This window comes from Manihot esculenta, chromosome 18 (genome assembly GCF_001659605.2).
Source record: "Manihot esculenta cultivar AM560-2 chromosome 18, M.esculenta_v8, whole genome shotgun sequence".
Lineage (NCBI taxonomy): Eukaryota > Viridiplantae > Streptophyta > Magnoliopsida > Malpighiales > Euphorbiaceae > Manihot > Manihot esculenta.
The window spans coordinates 8086488-8108966 of NC_035178.2; the positions used below are offsets into that span (position 1 = coordinate 8086488).

Genomic DNA, 22479 nt, shown 5'->3' on the forward strand with positions numbered 1-22479 from the left:
TGTTTGGTGGCGACTTCTCACTTTTTTTTTTTTTTTTTTTTTTTTTATTGAAATTTCAGCATTCCACGTTAGAAGTTATTGCCTGGCTCGTACAGGCAATGATTTGGAAACTCGTGTATCATGCATGGTTCAACATTGACGTACTGGCATATCTTAACTTTTTATATAATTGATTTCGTGATTCATGTTTTTATGAATTTCGTTTTATTATTTTAATCATATAAATCAAGCATGTCAAAAAGCATAAATAACGTTTGTCCAATTTGTATAATTTTTTATGTAGTATATATTTTTGCAAACTCATTAATTTTAACACTCGGTATATAAATCAAAATATATCAAAGTCATTAATTAATTAAAGATTATTATTTAAATAATTTTTTAAACTATAAATTTAATTTAGTTGAAAAGGTGTTTTTACATTAAATATTATTTAAAATCTACATAAAAGGCATCAGAGATTAAATTAAATTTAAATCTCATTTGGTTTGAAAATATTACTTTGAAAAATAAATTTTTAAAAATTAATTTACCTGAATCAGATAAAAATAGAAGGAAGTCATCTGATTTTTTAAAAAAATTTTAAAAAATATGATATTTTTTGAAAAATTTAAATTTTTTACTGTTTAAGTAAAAAAAAAAGCATGAATTCAAAATTTACGGATGTGTATTTACAATAATAATTTGCGCAGTATATAAATGGAGGAAGAAAGGTAAAGCGCAATTATCAAGGACAAAAGATGTGCGCAGCTAATTTTGGTGGAGCAGCAGTACCTGGGTGTCTATAACTGGCTAAGCAAGGCCAAACTGTCGGTTATAGGTTGGCTGTGCCCCTACAATTTCCAATGACCAATGATGAATTCCCTAACCACTTTGTCCTTTATTAGCAACTACTAGTTTCTGCAGATATGGTATCAAATTTCTGATACAAAATCCATCCCATTAATGGCAACTTCAACAGTCCCCTCATTCTAGCCTCCATATTCACACTATCAAACAAACTTGGTTTCTGAATCCATTTCTGTCTTTCATGCTTCGATTTGGTTAATGCTTTTGGTAATAATGAATCAGAGTTGGATTTTGAGGATCTTGTTGTATTGTATGTAATCTGCCTTTTTATTTTTTTTTTTTTCTTTTCACCTCGGAGAAGGGAACTCAACTGATCAGCGGCTGCTGTGCCTCTCAGCAGCAGAAGATGTAATTGCTCATGTATCTGTGTTGTGATCATGATTATAAATTCCTGTCAGATCTCTTTGAAGATGAATTATGATTACACATCGGTTTAAGAAATCAGTACATTATTCAGAGTTTTATTTTTCTCAAATTTAAATCATATTAAACTAAATAAATCATTTTTCTTACTCGTTTCAATTCAAATTGAATTAATTTATTTAATAAATTAAATTAAAAACTATTGCAAAAAAGCAAAAATCTCTTTTGCTTTGAGTCGGTCAGATTTTTTAAAAAAATTATTTTTATATTTATTTTATTTCATAAAAAATGCTTTTTTATATTTTTTAACAAACATTAAAAAATTTAATCAATACAATAAATTTTCTCATAAAAAAATTATTTTAAAAAAATAATTAATATTTAATCAACTTTAATATATTTAAAATTAATATAATTAAAATATTAATAAAAATAATTATATTAAAAAAAATTATGATACGGAATAAGAAATAAGGAATAAGTAAAATTAATATCGTAAAATATTAATTTTAATATGGGTTGTAGTGTATATATAAGTTTTTTTTTTTTTTTAAATTAACTAAATGCTTTAGATGAACTCAAACTCTCAAAATGTGACAAGTAATTGCGTGAAGCAAGATGAAAGGATTTTTCTGACTTGCTGGCAATGGCAATTCTTATCTTCTAACTTTACTAAATCCATATATATCTACTTGTTGAGTTTCCTTCCCCTTCCCATAATTTCTTTAAATATTTAATTTCATTCAATATTTATTAAAAAAATGTTTAAATGAATTAATTTTTAAATTTTATTTAAATTAAATTGAAATTTCCCATTTAATCTTATTTCAGCTTAAATTTTAAATTTCTATATTAATTTTTTATAGAACTAAAAATTTTGAATTTCAATTTTTTAGTCAAAAAAATTAAGAAAAAAAACTTTATTTCTTAATTATTAAACTAAATTGAACTAAATCAATTTAAATCAAAAATTAAATAAACTCGATTAATCGAAGTCATATTGCTTTCCTTTGCGTTGTAAATAACTCTATAATCATTTGATTTAGTCACTGCATCTTCTTAATATTATTCCCTCGATTTATAAATTTTATTTATTTATTTTATTGTATTAAATTTTTTTATTTAAACTATAATAACATATAAATAGATTATTATAACACTATTTTATTTTATTTTTAAAAAGTTTTTAAAAATATTTTTTAATAATTAATAAAATTTAATATATTTAAAATAAATATAATTAAAAAATAATTATAAAATAATATTTTTTAATATGTAAAAAAATAAAAATTATAAAATGAAAGGAATTTATTTATACTTACAAACTTATTAAAAAAAACATAGCAACTGAATTTGACTAAAAAAATTTACTTCTTTATGACCACACCGTGTGCTCATTCAATTCTGATCAGGAAGTGGAGTGTGAACTTAATTCAGAAAATTAAATAGTCCTTTGACAGTGAAAGGCTTAAGAAGGATAAGCTTAAAAATAAGGGCATTGAAAGCCAAATGATTAAGAGAGATAACTCTTGATTAATTAGATTGAGGAAAAGTAAGAGAAGAAGAACATTAGAGAGAAAAATATATATATATTTTTCATATTTGACTGAGGGAAAAATGGAAAGAAAAGAAAAATTTTAAGAGAAAAATAACATTTATATTCTATCCACTAGTTTCACTCCAAATAGAGAGTGGGAGAAAACTTTTAAAGGACTAAAATACCTTTATATTTTACAAATTGTTTTTAAAAATTTTAATTTTTATTATTTAAAAAAATAACTATTTTCAATATTTTCATCTTTATGCAATCACAATTACAAATAATTAATTTTCTCCTTTATCATTATTTCTTTCTATTTTCCTCCCATTATTTTCCCTTCCACCAAGCAAACACAATCGGGTAAAAGTGAAGGGAAATGACCACAACGTATCAATCCAAAATACACAAAATTGGACAAATTACATTCAAAAGAAACATGTAGATGGGATGGATTATAGTTTATATTCACATTATAGGATCAAAATCTAGGTCTGCCTCAACAAAAATGACCCAAAATCAAGTTCCAAAATTAGCTTATAGAGATCAAAAGATCGAAAACATAAATATATGGAGCATAAAAAAATTAATTTTGAACTACCCATTAGGCCATAACCTCTCTCTCTCTCTCTCTCTCTCTCTTCTGCAATTTGCATGGTGGCCCTCAGCTAAAATATGGAAGGACAACACTTAGCGGCAGCAGCAGCAGTGATAGTGTCTTCTTCTTCATTTTCCTCCAAACCCATGTTATTATTTGACGAGATAGAGACCCTTTTGCAGTTTTTTGACAACCATTTTGATTGCATGTACTTAGCTTTTCTCCATGGAGGAATATGGAGACCCTTCTCTTTAAGTGAAGCTTTTGCAGCTGGACAAACAAGGGAGATTATCTTATTAAGCCTATCTTCGGTAGCAACAAAGATTGAAGGAAGAGAATTGATGAGTTCTTCGTAAGTCTGTGTTGGCCTTGCCACTTCAAAATGAGACTTGAAATCCATATCAACTATTACTCTTGTTGGCTTGCCATTGTTGCTGTTCATCATCACCTCTATATACTCGTAATCTCCTACGTGTTGAAACACTAACACCCAAATCAAAGTTAATCATTCAAAGCTAGTTGTTCATGGAAGATTAAACAAAGAGAGAGAGAGAGACCTTTAGAGCAACGAAAGGTGGAGACCCAAGAAGTTTTACAAAGAGAAGCTTTATAATCATCCATTTGCAATCTCATCACCACCCATTTTTTCAGACTATTGGGTTCTCCCATATTTCTAATATACATCAAAACTTTTTCAAGAATCTCTCTCTCAAAATTTGTAGCCTCCAAGAGAATAACCTATAGCAGAAAGAATCCAAGAAAATGAGTAAGTATAAGAGAATCACACGTATGATTTGAAGAAATCAATGAATGAATACCTGCAAAATGGATTGAGGTCCAGAAGAAATCATGATGGGTGGAATACTATTGGGTGTGTTTGATTCTGATTCGTAGTAGTCTCGAATCATTTGATCAAAAAGTTCTTCGTCGGCGCCGGAGCTGCCCATGCTGTGATCCTTCTGTTTGTTTCTTGCAAGAAATGGAAGAGTGTGAAAAAGGAAGTTGTCTGCTTAAAGTCAAAAACTTGATTGGATTATAGAGTTGGATTTTGTAGTATTGTGGTTAAAGCCACCCATTAATAGTGATGTCATTTGGAAAAGAAAGGCAGATGCTGTCATTTTTGTATCATCATCATCATCTCCCCGCGTCGAGAAAGAGAAGGAGAGAAAGAGAGAGAATTGGAAGTTTCACGAGGAGATATTTTACGTGGCATGCAATGCATGGACATGGAGATATGGAACATACATACAACCTTTTTTAGGTGGATGGGTTATATTTGTCCGAATCGGGTTCAACGTCAGAAACGCATAAATAATTAGGCTGTTTTATTAAAAAAAAAAAGATAAAACTCATTTTAATATTTTTATATTTATGATAAATTAATTTTTTTAATAAATATATATTTATTTTTTTTATTAGTTAAAGATTAACCTATTCACCATATAAAAATCATAATAATAAAATATAAATCAGTAATATATTGATAATTTATGAAAAAAATAATCATATATATTATTAATTACCCCTTTCAATTATTATTATTATTATTATTCAATGAGCTTCCACTTAACTTAAATTTGAGTTCAATAATTTGTAGTTTAAAGAAAGAAAATTAATATTTAATTCTCTACATTTCTTGTAGTTTTTGAAATATATGATTTTTTTTATTTAGTTTTTGAAATATATGGTTTGAAATTTAATACAATAAATAAAAAAGCAGGTAAAATTATAATTTTATTAAATATTATATAATAAATTATTATATATAAAGAAAAATTAATTTTTTTACAATAAATTTAAATTGCTACTAAACTGTTATTTTAATAATATTAAAATATCAATTTTATAATTATTATTACAATATAATTGTATTAACTCTCAAATGTAATAATGCGTGATCGGTCTTGGAGAGTTGTATGGGTTGGGCTTTCTGTCTTATGGATTTTAAATGTTTTTTTTTTTCAGGCCAAATCTATCAATCCTAATTTTTTTATCTTTTTCTTTGATAAAAAGAAAAAAAATTGTAGGTGCTATTATTTTTTTTGAGTAAACTGTAATTTAGTCTCTCTGATTTAGTGAAATACAACCTTTCATCCCTCTATTTTAAAAAATTTTCAATTTAATACTTCACATTTAAAAAAACTGCAAAATAGTTCTTACCGTCAAATTTTCAGTTAACCTTCTGTTTATTTTAATGAAAATGACTAAATTACTCTTTAAGTAAAAAAACTCAACCAAACAGTATTCACTCCATCCCAACACAGAATAATGAGGAGGAGGAGAAAGGATTGGGAAAAGAAGGAGGAGGAGGAAGAGAAGAATAAGAAGAAGAAAAAGGAGGAGGAGGAGGAGGATGAGTAGAAAAGGAAGAAGAGGATCGGGAGGAGGAGGAGAAGGAGAAGGAGGAGAAAGGGTCGGGAAAAGAAGGAGAATGAGAAGAAGAAAAAGAAGAAGAAAAAGAAGAAGAAGAAGAAGGAGAAGGAGGAGGAGAAGAAGGAAGAGGAAGATGAGGAGAAAATGAAGAAGAGAATCGGGAAAAGAAGGAGAAGGATGATGAGAAAATGATAGTTTAGTCATTTTTATTAAAATAAATGGAAGGTTAACTGAAAATTTGATGATAGGGACTATTTTACAGTTTTTTTAAATGTAAATAATTAAATTGAAAATTTTTTAAAATAGAGGGATGAAATATTGTATTTCATTAAATTAGAAAAATTAAATTACGGTTTATCTTTTGTTTTTTTTTTAAGGAGGAGAGTATAAAAAGTGGTAGAAGTCTCTCGGGAGGAGGATAAAATAATATTAATAATAATAAATAATAAAAAAGAAAAATGATTCCCAACAGGTAGTCCAATAAGTTGGAATCCAATAACTGAAAGCCCAGTAATAGTACAAGTTCACACTCTTCTAAATAAATCGTTATATTTAATTTATTTATAAAATTAAATTAAATTAAATTATATATCTATCTATAAGCTATAATCTACATTTTATAATAATATATGATATATATATAGAGAATTAGCTAAAACATCTATAATTAAATTTTATAATTATAAATTTATCGTACACTTACAGGTTTCTGCACTTACAGATTTAGTCTGATAATAAGTGTATCTAAATAAATTTGAAAAATTTCATATTCTACTCTCAAACTCGTGTTCCCATTTTAAAAAATTATAATTTTCTTTCATTTTAGTTGCCTAAAAAATATAAATTTATTATTATTTAAAAATCTCAAATTTAATTAGTTAATTAGATTGCTCTCTATTTACTCTCAAATTAGTTGAAGAATTTTTTTAACATTTAACTCTATTTAATTGATTTTTTATACTAATCTAATATAATTTTCTTAAAAAAATATAACTAGGTAAAATATTCAAAAGTTCATGTTTAAGCTAAAAAATAGAAAAAAGTATATTTAGATACAAAATTTAAGGTTGTTGCTAATAAAATGATTTAGCAACGTTATAAGAGACGAAGAATCCGTTGTTGATATTTTCTAGCAAATAAGCAATTTAAATTCATAAAGAAAAATAATTTATAATATTATTTTAATTAATATAAAATAAAAGTTTAATATATTTAAAAGAAATTCTAATTTAAACTAAAAATTGTATTGTAATTTCAAATTTATAAATTGATATTTTATTAATTCTATAAGTATTACTAACTGATAAAAAATTTATATAATATATTGTAAAATAAATTAGTAGAAATTTAATAAATAAAAAATTTTAAAGTTAACTTACAATACATTCTGCTTAAATTCTATATATTTAAATGTATTGTAAGTTAATATTTATAAATACATTACATAATTATTAATTTAACCTAATATTTAGTAAAAAAATATATATATTTTTATATATTTAGATTGTTCTATATATAATAAATTAATTTTAGAATTTTCATACCCTAACTATTAAAACTTTAAAGTACATAGTAATATAAAAATTTCAAATATGAACTTATTTTGTAAATTGATAATTTTAATTATTTGAAATTAAATTTATTAGCCATCATTTAGTTTATGAAAAAATATTTTTTAAAAAAATATTATTCTATTTTTTAACATTTGAACACTTAAAAAATTAATAAACTGAAAATATTTTATTAAATAAAAATTAAAAATAATTTATTTTTTTTATAAAACAAAGCTGTTTTTCTCGATATTGATAATAATAATAATAATATCATTATATGTAAATTTATTGATATAACTTATTTTTAAAATTATAATAAATAATAGAAAAATAAGTTATTTTTTCAAAAAATATTTTACATGAAATTTTTTTATTTTTAAATTATTAAAATAATTTCCTTAAGAATATCTTCTATGAAAAAATATTTTTTATATGTAAATTAATTTGTGCAAACAAATGGAAATAATTTATTTTTTAAATAATATTTTCTATAGAAAAATATTTTACACAAAAAAAATATTTTTATTTTTAAATTATTTAAAAAATATTTTCTATACAAAAATATTTTTCATATGTAAATTAATTTTTGCAAACAAATGGAGTTTTATTATAATTTTAAAAACTAATAATTATATATATAATATTATTAATGGTATTCTTGAAGTTAATTTCTCTTTTAAAAAATATAAATTTATTTCTCTTAAAAATAATATAATTTTCCTTTGACTTATAAAATATTGATTAGAAAAAATAATGAAATGCAATATATTATATATTGATTAGAAAAAATAAATATATTTAAATCTGTACAAAAAATAAAATTTTTAAAATTTTTACTTGGTGATGTGACTCCCACTTGAATAAATGAGAGTTGTACTCTAGTTGACCTTTGAAAGAAGACCGTGATTTCATAAGAAAATCTAAAATTTGGTAACCAGTAAGCTTGGATTGATCGGAAAAGGAGACAGCTAACTTCAATCCTCGTGCATCATATAAACAAAAACATAACAATATGGAATGTACACAATATTCACTCGTTAAGTTCCTTTTATATTTCTCTTCAAAGATTAATAGCTCTTTATTAACTTAGCGTTAGAGCCTTTACTAAAATTACAAACCACCTCAGGAATTTTTTTTGCGATAAATTATATTTTAATTTTTAAATTTTAATATAATTAATTAATTGATTCATATATTTTTAAAATTAAATATTAAAATTTCTTTTATAATCGATTCGTTTAAATTAATACTCTCTCCATCCATATTTATCATTAAAAATATAATTTATTTTTAAATAGATAAATTACACTTAAATTTCTGAATTTTAACATGATTAATAATTCAATCCCTATATTTTTAAAAATATATACTTAAATATCTATGTAATCAATCTATTTTCATCTATTATAATTTAAATATTTTAATCTTCATTTTCTATTTGAAATGATACTTAAATCCTCGTTAATTTTTATCTATAATATTTTATTTAATTAATTTTTAACACTTTTATTTTTTTTAATTTTTATTTATTAAAGTATTTTAATATTTATAATTTCAAAATTTTTAAAAAATATTTACAATTTTATATAAATGCTACAAAATAACTTTTAAATAGATCATAAATTTTTATAAAATGTATTTTATAAATAAATTGTGCTTTAAGAATAACTTTAATTATTCGTTAGTTTTGAACTAATATTTATAATAAATGAAAGAACTATAATTTTAGACGAATTAAATATAAAAAAATTTAAAATTTTAATTTTAAAAATATAAGGACCGATCTGTTAATTATATAAAAATTTAGAGAATAAAATATAGTTTACACAATATAAAATTATTTATTCATATTGAAAAAAAATAAAGTATTCATGAGATTATTTTAAATATTTTTTTTTAATTGATTAATAAAATTATTGATCAAAAGACTTATAATTTAAATGGATTGATATATATGGATTTAAGTATTTAATTTTAAAAATTTAGGAGATCAGATTATTAATTATATTAAAAATTAATTTTTTTTTCAGAATCCCAAAATACACACAAAAAACGTTAATATTGTCTAAATTTAAAAAAATTGATAATATATTAATTGCAATTTTCGTTTTTTAATAATATAAAATTCACCGACTTATGCAATTATATTATAAATTTAATCTAAAAATAAAAGAATATAATATTTAAAAAGTTACGTGGAACCACACATATGGAACTAATAATTTGAATATTTAAGAAATAATGAGATATTATATGATAGTTTTATATTATATCAATTTTGTTTAAAAATTATCATATGTAAACAATATATAATTTTATATATAAATTTAAAAAAATTAATTAATTAATTCATTATATAAAATAAATATAAACAACGATGAATTGTATTTTTTAGAAAAATATATAATAACAAAGTGGAAATAAGAGAAAAATACTGAGATTTTTTAAATTATATATACAATAAAAAAAAATTAATTAGTTGTTAAATTAATTTTTTTAAATACTTAAATAATTTACTTAAAATTCTTGTGCATATTTCAACTAAATTTTCAATTAAGTTTTGTTTATTATAGTTATACGTTAAATTAGGCTTTTGTAAAAAATAAACTGAAAAATAAAAAAAAAAACATTTTTATCCATTTTTTAAAATTGATTAAATCATAGAAATTTTAATCCTAAAATAAAATTTAACTGTTTAAATATTGAAAAATATTTAAATATGTGAAATTTAAAATAAAATAGATATTATCAAATTAAATAAACTCAAATTTATATTAATAATATTTTTATTATTTTATATTTTATAAATTAAAGTAATATAAAGTTTAGGTTTTAGATAATAACCTATATGAGAACTTTAAAAAAACATTTAAAAGTTTTCTTTACTGTATCAAAATTAAAAAAAATAATAATAAAAGGACTTTTATATAAAATATTTTTAATTAAAAGATAATCTATTTTAAAATGCTATTAAAAGATAGAGTTAGATTAAAAATTTTAAAATTTTTCAAAATAATAGATTTAATTTTATTATAAAGTTATTTCTGATATATAATTAGATTAAATTACAGTTTACTTTGGGTACAAATGTTTAAATCACAAAATTAATAATAACGAATTAATTTTTTTTAAATATATAAAAAGATAATGGGAAATTTACTTTTTAGTCCCTGAGGTTTAACGTAATTAACACTTCTGTCCCTCTATTTTGACGACCCAACACTTAAGTCCCTCACTTTCTCTCCCGTCCAAATTTATAGTCCTTCCGTCCATTTAAACCATTTGGTCAAAGAGTTAAAGGTGAGATGTGATAATTTTTTCCAAAAATACCCTTCTTTCAATGTGAAATTCCAGAAGAAGAAGAAGAAGAAGAAGAAGAAGAAGAAGAAGAAGAAGAAAGAAGAAGAAGAAGAAGAAGCTGCTGCAGAAAGAGTAGGAAGAAGAAGAAGAAGAAGAAGAAAGAAGAAGAAGAAGAAGAAGAAGCTGCTACAAAAAGAAGAAGAAGAAGAAGAAGAAGAAAGAAGAAGAAAGAAGAAGAAAAAGTTGCAGAAAATGGAAGAAGAAGAAGAAGAAGAAGAAGAAAAAAAAGAGGGTTAATTTTGTCAATTCATGTGTCCTAAACGGCTATTTTGGATGGAAGGACTACGAAGTTGGACAGAAAATAAAGTGAGGGACTTAAGTGTTGGGTCGCCAAAATAGAGGGACAGAAGTGTTAATTACGTTAAACCTCAGGGACTACAAAGTAATTTTCCCAAAGATAATTAATATTTATAATTCTTATTTATGCTCCATTTATTTTAAAAAATAATTTATATTTAAAAAAATTTCTGTGACAAAAAATATTTTTTAAAAAATAATTTATTTTTTATTAATTAAGTTTAATTTAAAAGATAAAATTTATATATAAAAGTTTTAATAAAAATTTAAATGCGTCAAAATGATTTTTTTTTAAATTATTTTTTTAAATTAACATATTTTTTATTAATTAAAATTTTAAATATTCAAATAAGAAAAATATTTTTTTTCATAAAATAAACGGATTTAAATTATAAATTTATTATTTCAATCGTGAAAACTATTTAAAAGGTGATCACACCACCAATTTGTTAACTCATTAGTTATTTAATTCCTTAACCCGTTAAGTATTTATACGTAATATAAATAAATTAATTAAATTTATTATTTTTATAGTGAAAATTATTTAAAAGATGATTAATCTGTAAATTTAGATAAATTATCGGGTGGTGCTTTTGATGTATATACTTCTTTATTTAATAAAGAGTGAGTCCCACTTTTTATTTTTATTTTTTTTATCAATGTTCATTTTATAATATTTAATAAGATTAATTAAGCTATATAAAAGAGGTACTTAAAAGTAAAGGCTTAAATTAAAAACTTAAATTAGTCAGAAATAAAATTAAAAAAATAAACAAATCAATCCACACAAATAAAATAAAATAATCAAACTATATAAACAATGAATTAAATCAAATCTAAAAGAAAACTAGAAAGCAACAAAACACCGACAAGAACATTGACTTAGCTAAATTTACTGTATTAGTATCGACAGCCATCGACACTTCGCTGAAGCTGATCAACACATAAGCAGGTATAAAAAGCAGACAAACCACATGAGAAGTCAAACATAACATCAAATCCACAAAATCTAACAGGCAATGAATCCGAAATGACTTTGAAAACATATTAATATTCATTCAATCACAACACGGAGGAGAAAACATTATATAAAGTGATGTGAAAACGAAAATCATTGAATATACATAGTTTGTGCGATTTCAAAATATTAAAGTCATCAGAAAAGAAAATTCTTCTTAACAAATTACGGAATACCTTTTAATGTAAACTATAAATTATATTGAATTTCAAAATATCAATATTATCGGAAAAGAAAATCCTTCTCGAAAAACTACGAAACATCCTCTAATGCAAACCATAAATTTATCAAATTCCTTAATAACTGTAATTGTTATAACAGTTAATTATCTATTTTTAAATTCATTAAATTTTATATTAAAATAAATTAAGTTATTACACTCATATAATCTGATGATAAATATATATAAGTAAATTCGAAAAGTTTCAAATTATATTTCTTTAATTTTTAATATTTATTTAAAAAAAATAAATTAAATTATTAATTTAAAAATATAAATTAGGTTTTATATAATTGGTAAATAAATCAAGAAAGTATCATTTCACATGAAGTGCAAAAATCACAATTATTTAATTTGTATTTTCAAGTTTGTCCTGTAAAAATGAAATATTCTACTTTCCCATGTAAGGTAATTAATTTATTTAAATAAAATTAAATAAGTTGCACCATTTTAATTAAATTTTATATATTTTATTAATTTATTTTACTTTAAATTATATTATAAAAATTATTATCTTTTACAAATCATAACTAATTTTACTTCATGCAAAATTAATTTATATATTAAATATGTTTTGATATTACTGATCAAAATAAAATTATTTTGTGATTAGCTAAATTTACAAGAAATAAAATGTAATATAGTGAGTATTTAGCACAGTTATTTTAAATTAATAAATTGAAGATAATGGTAAATATAATATTTAAAATTTAAAATTAATGTGAAAAAATAGTATATTTTGTCTTTTTGTGATTTTTTTATTTTATATTAAAAGAAAATGAAATAAAATAAAATATTTTTTAATAATTTAGCGATAATATGACCAAATACTTAATAAGAAACATTAACTCTAAATAAATTGATGATTATATGATTATAGTATTTTATGCCGAGATTTATTCTATTCAGAAATAGGTAAATTTTGATTATAAATCGATTGATGTGATATTTAAATTTTTTATAAATCAAAATTATCCACTTATAATATTTTTAATATATAAATTTATCTATGATATTAACTCATAATTTATTTTAAGGGAGTTTCATCTAATATATTGTATACCTTTTATTTTAATATTTTAGAAGTGTAATTTTTGAAAAATATATTTTATAAAAAATAAGATATTTTGAATCAAATGGCTTAACAACCCAACCTATTTTCGCAGTGATCCGAGTCTGACCCGACTAAAATTTCACATGATGAGTCATGACCCGGCTTTGCGTTGCCTGGCAGGTACTCTCTTCCTCAACCAACCTTAACCTACTGGTCTTGCACGGCTTTCAATTTGGTATATATACAAAAACATTAACACCTCTATCATATACCATCATCGCCACCGCACCGACCAAATCTCTTTCTTTCAGGTCACGGCTATGGGTCCCAGAAACTGTATTATTAATTGACGGTTTTTCGCTCGTCTGTGATAGCGTATCCTGCATTTTGCCGTGACACTAGCCCTTTTCCTTATTTCTATACGAAACAAATTCTGACATGGTTTTGCCAACCGCCTAAGCAAAAAATCAGTTCTTTTTTTCTAATAATTTTCTTTTATTTTCCAAAAAATCCGACGAGAAAATTTTTTGTGGAAATTTTGTTCCAAGTCTCTGATTTTGCTGGAAAGTTTTGGCTATCAGGTTTGAACCCTAAATTATATTTTAATTTTATTAAACTTTCTTTCTCGATTACAGAACTTGGTGCTGTGAGTTTGCTCCCTTATTTTTGTAATGTAGGCTTAGGGAATGTATAGTAGTAGGGTTTTCTGTGCTTTTGTTTTTCGATTTTGTTTTCATATCGAGTTTTCTTCAGCTAAATGTGTTCTGTTTTATTTAGATATTGAGTTTTGTGATGGGTGGAATTTGCGAAGTTGTATGTTTAATTGAGTTACGTTTTAGAATAATAAGAAAAATAAGAAATAGCATCACGATGACTCCTCTCGCCTTTCGTCTTGTTATTTTTATTTTTGAATCTTATTTACTGGGTTTTGCCTGCTTCATGGGGTTCAAATGCAATTGGTGCTGTGAGTTAAACATTTTATTGATACTAAGAACGAGAATTTGATAAATCCACAATTTTGAAATTTGTACTTCTTATTTCGTCAAATTTAATCTTTAAAAGGAATGGTTATTAAGGCAACCAGTAGTGCAGTCTGAAGATCAATTGGACATCTTAAATGTGTTAACAAGCAAGAAAGATACATTTATGGAATGATTTTTTTCATAAAGCATTTCAGGAAAACAATATGATCCTTGTGTCTTGTTTTATTAGAATGAAATAATTTCCGTGACAACTATTCTTTTGAATTAGCTGAATCTGCTGCTTTTTATTTCCTTGAAGATTGACATGATATGGTAGATACTTTTAGCTAGTTTTCCACCATAGTTCATACGTACTGACTTTTTACTGCTGGTATTGCCCTTTTAGGAATCTAGGTATCACTGCCTTAAATGGTTTCTCCATCTGCCTAGCAGATGTTAGATCTATCTTGTCGACTGCTTTAGGAGATCAGTTGAAAGCTATTGAAAAGTGGTTGAAAGCAAGCATTTGGAGGCACAGAATTTGCTTCAGTGACGTTTATTTTTCTGGAGTAGCGTGTTCATTTTATCAAGCCGGCTATACATATCAACCTGTTAAATAGCATTGTTGTATGGTCCTGCTCCATGGAATGGAGGGGGGCTTTTTGGTCTTTGTTTTTCATTTTCACGCTGGTAGAATCCACAAGTAATTCAGGGAAAGTTTGGACATTAAATCTGGGTGCAGATTCTCTTGTAAATATCAGCTGGCCAATTTTCAGTGCTAGCATATTTGTGCTTGTTGCTCTTGTCCTGTCGACATACCTTATCTTTGAGCATTTAGCTGCTTACAGTCTGCCTGAGGTTTGTTTGTAATTTTCTTCACTTCTTATATTTGGAGTTTCCTTTCGCATTAAGTTTTGGTTCTACAATTTATATTTGATTTGGCTTGACCTGCTAGTTAGAGGTTACTTTTATCTTTTTATTTCATTTAATAATTTTCCTTGGAAATTGATAGCAATGAGTCTGATTTTTGATTTCAGGAGCAAAAGTTTCTTATTGGACTCATCCTGATGGTTCCCGTCTATTCTCTAGAATCGGTATGAATAAAGAAACCAATCATTGCTCTCTCTCTTTCTCCTCCCCGCTTATACTTTTCTTTTTCCTTATATTTTAAAAACATTTTAATTTTGTATGGTTTCGATATTTGAGTTTAGTTTTTGCTTGGATGCAACAACTTAGATTTTATCATGCAGAAATGGGTGGTTGCGGTATTAATCATTCAAGGTAGGTATAGATCAATGGGGCTGATTATTTTCATTTTGTTCTAAGTGCACATTATGTATTCATAGATATGGGAAACTATTATTGTGGGAGGGAAAAATTTACCAGAGGGTGTGGAATGTCAATGTAGCAATTGAATGTTGTAGGGTGATGCTTTACCAGTTTCTAGGGACTTAAGAAAACTCTTATAATTTTGAAATGTAGCCTATTTATAGTGCTTAGAGTCTTACAGATAGACAAGCTGTGAAATATGATCAGTTCGTCCTACAAATTCTGTTCTTAAGTATGATTACTTATCTTGCAAAATTGACCTTGTTTAATGTCTATCTCTAGTTAATATATCTTTTTGCATTAATTGCATGTCCAATTCTGAGTGTTAGACGTGGACTCAATTTATGCACACTGTTTGCAACTATTTCTGTCTCTTTGAAGCTTTGTGTACTTTCTTTTCTTTTCTTTTCTTTTTTTTTTTTAGATGTCTTATGGTGAGCAAATTTTGGCCTTAGAGTTGCTAGCTTTTGCATGCTAGTATAAAATATGATATAAATGTAAGTAGATGCTTATTCTATTGTAGCTAGAAGGAGCTTCAGTATTCAGGCTTGCTGAATGTTGTTTTACTTTGTCTATCACAGTTACTACCACTTGCTATTACTTCACTTTTGAAATGTTAGAATCGAATTCTGATTAGTCACCTAACATAATATGGCATAGTTCACAGGGTGTATAGTGGTTGCTTGTGCTCCAATCTTACATAAGAAGATTATTCATTGATGGCCTTGTTTATGAGAACTTGACTAGTCTACTGTTGACAACTTGGGGCTTCTAGTTTGGCTATATGTGGGTATCTAAGTTGTTGGTCCAGTAGATTGTGCATAATGTTACAAAATGTTAGGTATTGTCTAAGAATTATAGCTAATTAACTGTTCTGGCGTGTGCATACTCTTTTCTTAGGGGCATATTGGTGTTTGTTTGCACCTTTCCTGTGTTCTTAGGTTCTCTTGTCCACATTAGCTGCCTGTTAGAAGTGATGCTAGTATCAAATAAGATTGCATGACATAAGAAATTCAGTTATCAAGGGGAGGGGGATCTGTATTAATCTGCTACGAAATCTAAATATTAGTTAATGGTTGCCTTTCACATGAGCACTTGACTGGTTTGCCATATGGTGGCCTCATTTCATTCAAGTCTAGTTGCGTTCTTAAAGTCTTACAGATCTTAAGCTATTTTCTGCTACTTCTGGAGTTTGGACTAATTCTCAACATTGGCTTTCAAATTTTCTTGAACAGTTTTTATCATTGTTGGATTCAAGTGCTGCATTCAACTGTGAAGCAATTAGGGACTGCTATGAAGCTTTTGCATTGTATTGCTTTGAGAGATATCTGATAGCTTGCTTAGGTATTGCCATCTGTAATTTTATTTATCTAGTCCTGATACCCTGCAATCTTTATAAACTTTTGCTCCCTTTTATTTTATTTTACATGTTGCTGATTTAAGGTGGTGAGGAAAGTACGATTGAGTTCATGGAAAGTCAGGGCCTGAGTACTTCTACTACACCTCTTTTGGAGGAGTCTTATGCATATGGAGTTGTTGAGCATCCTTTTCCACTGAATTGCTTTCTCAGGGACTGGCAACTGGGTCCTGACTTCTATCATGCTGTGAAAGTGGGCATTGTGCAATATGTATGTGGTTTGTAGAATTGTATCGTTCTCTTTGTTATTAATCAATGGTTTAAATTGCTCAAGCAACATTCACTCTCCAGATGATATTAAAGATGATCTGTGCGCTCTTAGCGATGATTCTTGAGGCTTTTGGGGTTTATGGAGAAGGCAAATTTGAGTGGAGATATGGGTAAGATATCCTTCCTCTTTATGTTTAGCACTATCTGCATCTTAAAAGTTGATATATTGTTCCCTAAGCATAACGCATTGCTGTCTATATGAGTATGTTAAAATTCAAAATTTTTTTTTTTGTGTTTCACTCACTAGCTAGGGTTTTCCCCCCACCATGTGATTAAGATATTGTTAGTAAAGAAGCTAATACTTTTAATTATTATGATTAACTTGTAACTTGAATGAATGGGATTCATTTGCAGCTATCCATACTTGGCAGTTGTTCTTAATTTCAGCCAGAGCTGGGCCCTATATTGCCTCGTGCAGTTTTATTCTGTCATTAAAGACAAGTTAGCACCTATTCAACCGCTGGCCAAGTTTCTGACATTCAAATCAATTGTCTTCCTGACATGGTGGCAAGGTGTTGCTGTTGCATTTCTTTTCTCCATGGGGCTCTTCAGAGGATCTTTGGCTCAGGAGCTGAAAACACGTATACAAGACTACATCATCTGCATAGAGGTGTGTAGTTGACTAATGCATTATTTATAGATAAAAATTTGCGATAGAGAGAGACTATTTCTTACTATAGTGGATCCCCAGGCTTTCACTTGCATAGATATTTAAACTCTTCAATACACTATGATATTAATTATTAATGCTTCATGTACGGTTTGTGTTTGCTGGTAGTTGGGACAGGAGAATGGTACAATACTTGGTTGGAAAGTGAACATCAAACCTGATAATAATGATGTATCAGCTCTTTTATTCATTTTTCATCTTGAACCAGATAACAGTTTTAAACAGCATTTGAAGGTTGACTTGTTATGTTATCTTGACTCTCGATATGACTGTTCATTTGATTATTGTGTCAGATAGGCACTTCAGCAATATGAGTGGTTTTAAGACTGAAATGAGATCACTGATTGTCCATTTGATTGGTCTTCTCATAGGGGAAACTGAAATTACTCAACAAACTAACCAATGCTTCTACCGTAGAAGAGGAATCATACCTCAGTTAATCTTTATGTATCGACAAATAACTAGACCTGCATCAAGTCTTCCGAGGATAATGATTCTTTTTCTGTGCAGTACTATTCTGATTGGATCATAGTATTATAAATTGTTCTGAATTCTTGAAAGTTCTGGGAGCTATCTGATATCACATTTGGTGAAGCAGATGGGTATTGCAGCTGTAGTGCATCTTTATGTCTTCCCTGCTGTTCCGTACAAGCATGGAGAGAGATGTGTTCGAAATGTAGCTGTGATGACTGACTATGCATCTATAGGATCACCTCCAGACCCAGAAGAAGTTCGAGATTGTGAAAGATACAGCAGGATGCACCTTGCTTGGCATGAGGAGAGAGAAAAGCGATTGAATTTCCCCCAGAGTGTTCGTGATGTGGTCCTTGGTAGTGGTGAAATTGTAAGATGAATTGTGCCTTTTTCTTGATGGATTTGAATTCACTGCTCAAATTGCACCCTTTTACGATGATGATGTTATGAATATGAGATGATTAACCTTTTACATTTTCAAGTGCTTCACTCTGCTTACCTTCTTCCTTTGTGTTGACTCTTGCTTTACACATTTTCAGATTGTTGATGACATGAAGTACACAGTTTCACATGTTGTGGAGCCAGTTGAAAGGGGAATTGCTAAAATAAACAAAACCTTCCATCAGATTTCTGAAAATATGAAACGCCACGAAAAGCGAATAAGGAGCTGTAAGGATGACAATTATCTTGTCCCCTTGAATTCATGGACTAAGGAATTTTCTGAAGCTCATGAGAACATCCTTGAAGGCAGTGTCAGTGACAGCGGTTTGTGTAATAGCAAGAGATTCTCCCATCAATCTAGAGCCACCTCATCAACGGCAAGGACTGACTGACAATATCCGAAGTGAAGCAATACATGAATGTGGAATAACAGTTCAAATGGCATGTTTGAATTGATCATTGCCTTTGAGAAACATCAATGTTCTTGATGAGTTGGTAAAGTTCCATATTTCTTGGTCCATTTCCTCACACGATAATTTGTTTCAAGGGTGAAGAACTCAGCGGCACAACCTTGATTTTCTAACTCAACTTGTACAGAGAAGTTGCTACAGATACTATCAACCACGGAAGCACGTTAAAATTTTGCTGCAGAATTGAAAAAAAGAACAAAGACATTCCCATTGTAAATTGAAAACTACTACTGATGATGTCTTCATTAGCCCTTATCTGCCAATAAAATGAACAGCGATCCTGCCTCTTTGTGTACAATTATGTTTGCTTTTGTTGCTAAATATTTTAGAAGAGTAGCCGAGTTTCGTGTGGTTATTGTTGCTGAAACTATAGTGTTGGGTTGTTATTGAATTATTAGTATCGAGGGTGATTTGCAAAAGCGAGCTTAGGGATTGCGGATATTTATATGCATTTTGAAAAATTTATTAAAATATTTTTAAGTTTTATTTCTGTTAGATATTTGAATAATTTTATTTTTATTTTAAATATTTTTTAATATGTTTCTCGATCAAATCTTAAATAAATTGATTAATTAGTGCTTAAATTTGTCATTATTAATAATTTTGTTTATTTATGTTTAAAATATTTGGCTTTTGTAAAAATATTTTGATCTTTTATTTAATTATAAATAGTTTAATCGATAGATGGAGGGAAATGTTTTTCTTTTTCAAGGATAAATGAAAATGTTTAAAGAAATGAAAATGAATTGCATTAATAGGCATTACTTTAGTACCCCAATGTTAAATATTTTATTAAATTATATTGCATTATGCGCTATTTAATGTTTTAAAGGTTTATCCTCAAACGTAAAATGTAATGCTAAATTTATATGTTTTGTTTGATTGTTTTTTAAAAAACTTGAAAGGCAATTTATTCTATTAAAAGAGAAATAATCCCTAAACAATAAGGGACCTCACATTACTCTATAACGTTTAGGATAAATTAATGCTCTAGCTAAAAACATGAGCACTAACATTATTTTAACGCCTAATTTAATACATAGTAATATCAATTACATTTAAAATATTTTATTTTAAAATTATCTAATTGACTCAAATTTAAAGTAAAGTAAAAAATTTAATTGTTAGTGAAAATACAACTAGACATAATTAAGATATTGTTGGACTACCACAGTTTTCGAAATGGCTGGATTCACTTTCAACAAAATTTATTATAATCATTGTAAAAGTATCCTCCATATCCTCAAATAACGCTCCAAATCCGAAAAAATCTTCCAAAGTAAAAACTGATCCATCTACAAGCACAAATCATTTTGTTGCCGGCGATGCAACTAAAACCATAACTAGATTGTTGGATACTGAAAGAACAGATTGAACAGCATTTCAGTAAACTATTTAAACTCTTTGCATTCGTAATAATATCTGTTTGCTACTATATGAACTTGCTGCAAACTAGAGAAAATATTTGACCATAAGAGATCATTTTTGGCTTGCCATAATTTCCACACATGCACAAAGATGCGTACAACTCTATTATGTCCCAAGCCCTCATAAACATCATTAAAAAGGCCCTGAAATAAAGAAATATTGTTAGACAAAATAATACCAGCTAGCCTCCATAACTTCTTAGCAAAAACACAATCTAGCAAAATATGATTAATGCTCTCATTCTCATCACAAAACAAGCACTTAAAATCCACATTCATCCCCTTCTAGCTAGATTATCTTTAGACGGTAGGACACCTCGCCAAGTTCTCTGAATAAAATCCCTAACCTTAGGGGCACATCCAAATTCCAAATCCATTTCCAACCCATAGAACCATTCAAGGCCTGCTGTCCTCTGTACAAATTCAACACCACATGATAAGCAGATTTCATCGTATATAAACTACGTCTATTAAATTGCAATAACAAGACGCCCAGTTTAGCTACCAAACTCAAAGGAATTCGAAAAATGGATCTCAAATCATTGACACTAAATAAATGCATCAACTTATTCACATCCTACCTCCGTTCCTCAAATACAAATAAATCACAAATACGCATAGCATCATTAATATCTGTGGAGCCTTCATCAGGTAAAAAACCAATATTCTTTGGGATCCATGGGTCTCTATTCACATAAATATTTCTACCGTAACCAACTCTATAATAACAACTGTTTTGAGAATAGAATACTCATCCAAACAAAGTTGTAATTGGAACCCAACTCAGCAGATAAAAAGTCTCCCTAAGGAAGTATTTTGTTTTGAGTACTTGATAAAGGAGAATTATTGTTAACCATAAGTCTCCAACTTTATTTTTCCAATAAAACTTTATTGAAACACCACAAATCTTTAAAACTCATACCACTATCACTTTTAACATAACACATGTGATCTCACTAGAGCCGGTTAATGCATCTGCAATTTTCTTTATCTCTATCCCACAATTATTTGTTCATCATCACTTGTATTTTAGGACAAGAAGCAATAGGGAGCAAAAGTACATACATACAGTACAAAGATATAGCATGGAGAACAGCTTTAATCAAAACCTCCCAAACGCAAGGATAGGAAATGATTGATTTATCACACGATTTGTTTGTTTATAATAAATTTATTTTAAAGAAATTATAATATTTTTTAAAAAAATTTGATTTAAACTTTTTTCAATTGAAAAACTCTGAAATAAGAATACAGACTAAAGAAGATTGTGAGAGAAAAAATCAAACTTAAAACTCCTCCTTTTGCTCATTTTTAACTGAAAAATTCTAAATAATTCAACAACTTTGATCATCGGTAACATGCAATCACCAAAAAACTTTAAACCCGCATAATGGGGGCACTAAAGTCTTTCAGGGAGATTGCACCAACAAAAGGAAAGCAAAACTGAAAAGATAAACTTAAAGAAAGGAGGTTGAAAACTAAAAAACAAATAGGAAAGGGAGGTCAAATGGCTAAAATGGCCGGACATCCCTCGGAGATAATACAGAAAAAGGGAAAAGTGGAGAGAAGTCGGAGAAAAGTAAAATTAAAGAGAGAGAATTTAATTACAAATTGAGACATTACAGAGAATTTTGAATAAAAATTATTACATTATTTAAAATTTCATTAACAATTTATACGAGTATATTACTAAATATGACATTTTTATCCATAGAAAAATTTATATTACAAAAAAACATAAATTTAAACGTAAAACATTATCTTCCTTCCAATGACTCTAGCTGCATCTCTAGCGTT

At 26.9% G+C, this 22479-nt stretch overlaps 2 protein-coding genes across 7 annotated transcripts; one reads left to right on the forward strand and one right to left on the reverse strand.

Moving 5' to 3' along the window:
• Window positions 1-3415: 3415 nt before the first annotated feature.
• Window positions 3416-4590, reverse strand: LOC110606998. Of its 2 annotated transcripts, none has more exons than XM_021746039.2 (3): window positions 4166-4590; window positions 3905-4085; window positions 3416-3815 (listed from the first exon to the last, which is right to left on the reverse strand). In XM_021746039.2, exons 1-3 carry the CDS (start codon window positions 4292-4294, stop codon window positions 3418-3420), a joined length of 708 nt encoding a protein of 235 aa, XP_021601731.2. In that variant the 5' UTR covers window positions 4295-4590; the 3' UTR covers window positions 3416-3417. The 2 variants fall into 2 exon arrangements, with proteins under 2 accessions (XP_021601731.2, XP_021601730.2); XM_021746038.2 differs by having other exon boundaries at window positions 3416-3830.
• Window positions 4591-13384: 8794 nt separating this feature from the next.
• LOC110606728 (protein LAZ1 homolog 1) lies at window positions 13385-19553 on the forward strand. Of its 5 annotated transcripts, none has more exons than XM_043953451.1 (9): window positions 13385-13402; window positions 14591-15042; window positions 15222-15278; window positions 16749-16857; window positions 16957-17141; window positions 17222-17310; window positions 17555-17810; window positions 18469-18714; window positions 18884-19553. In XM_043953451.1, exons 2-9 carry the CDS (start codon window positions 14827-14829, stop codon window positions 19175-19177), a joined length of 1452 nt encoding a protein of 483 aa, XP_043809386.1. In that variant the 5' UTR covers window positions 13385-13402; window positions 14591-14826; the 3' UTR covers window positions 19178-19553. The 5 variants fall into 5 exon arrangements, with proteins under 5 accessions (XP_043809386.1, XP_043809387.1, XP_043809388.1 ...); XM_021745685.2 differs by lacking the exon at window positions 13385-13402 and adding an exon at window positions 13443-13803; XM_043953452.1 differs by lacking the exons at window positions 13385-13402; window positions 18884-19553 and adding an exon at window positions 13424-13803 and having other exon boundaries at window positions 17979-18653.
• The last annotated feature ends 2926 nt before the right edge of the window (window positions 19554-22479 follow it).

Coding starts and splice junctions, on each gene's coding strand:
- LOC110606728 (XM_043953451.1), top strand. CDS start 14,827: ATGGAATGGAGGGGGGCTTTTTGGTCTTTGTTTTTCATTTTCACGCTG. Junction 15,279..16,748: donor CCGTCTATTCTCTAGAATCG/GTATGAATAAAG, acceptor TTTCTTGAACAG/TTTTTATCATTGTTGGATTC. Junction 18,715..18,883: donor TCCTTGGTAGTGGTGAAATT/GTAAGATGAATT, acceptor ACACATTTTCAG/ATTGTTGATGACATGAAGTA.
- LOC110606998 (XM_021746038.2), bottom strand. CDS start 4,294: ATGGGCAGCTCCGGCGCCGACGAAGAACTTTTTGATCAAATGATTCGA. Junction 4,086..4,165: donor GACCTCAATCCATTTTGCAG/GTATTCATTCAT, acceptor TTTCTGCTATAG/GTTATTCTCTTGGAGGCTAC. Junction 3,831..3,904: donor CACCTTTCGTTGCTCTAAAG/GTCTCTCTCTCT, acceptor TTTGGGTGTTAG/TGTTTCAACACGTAGGAGAT.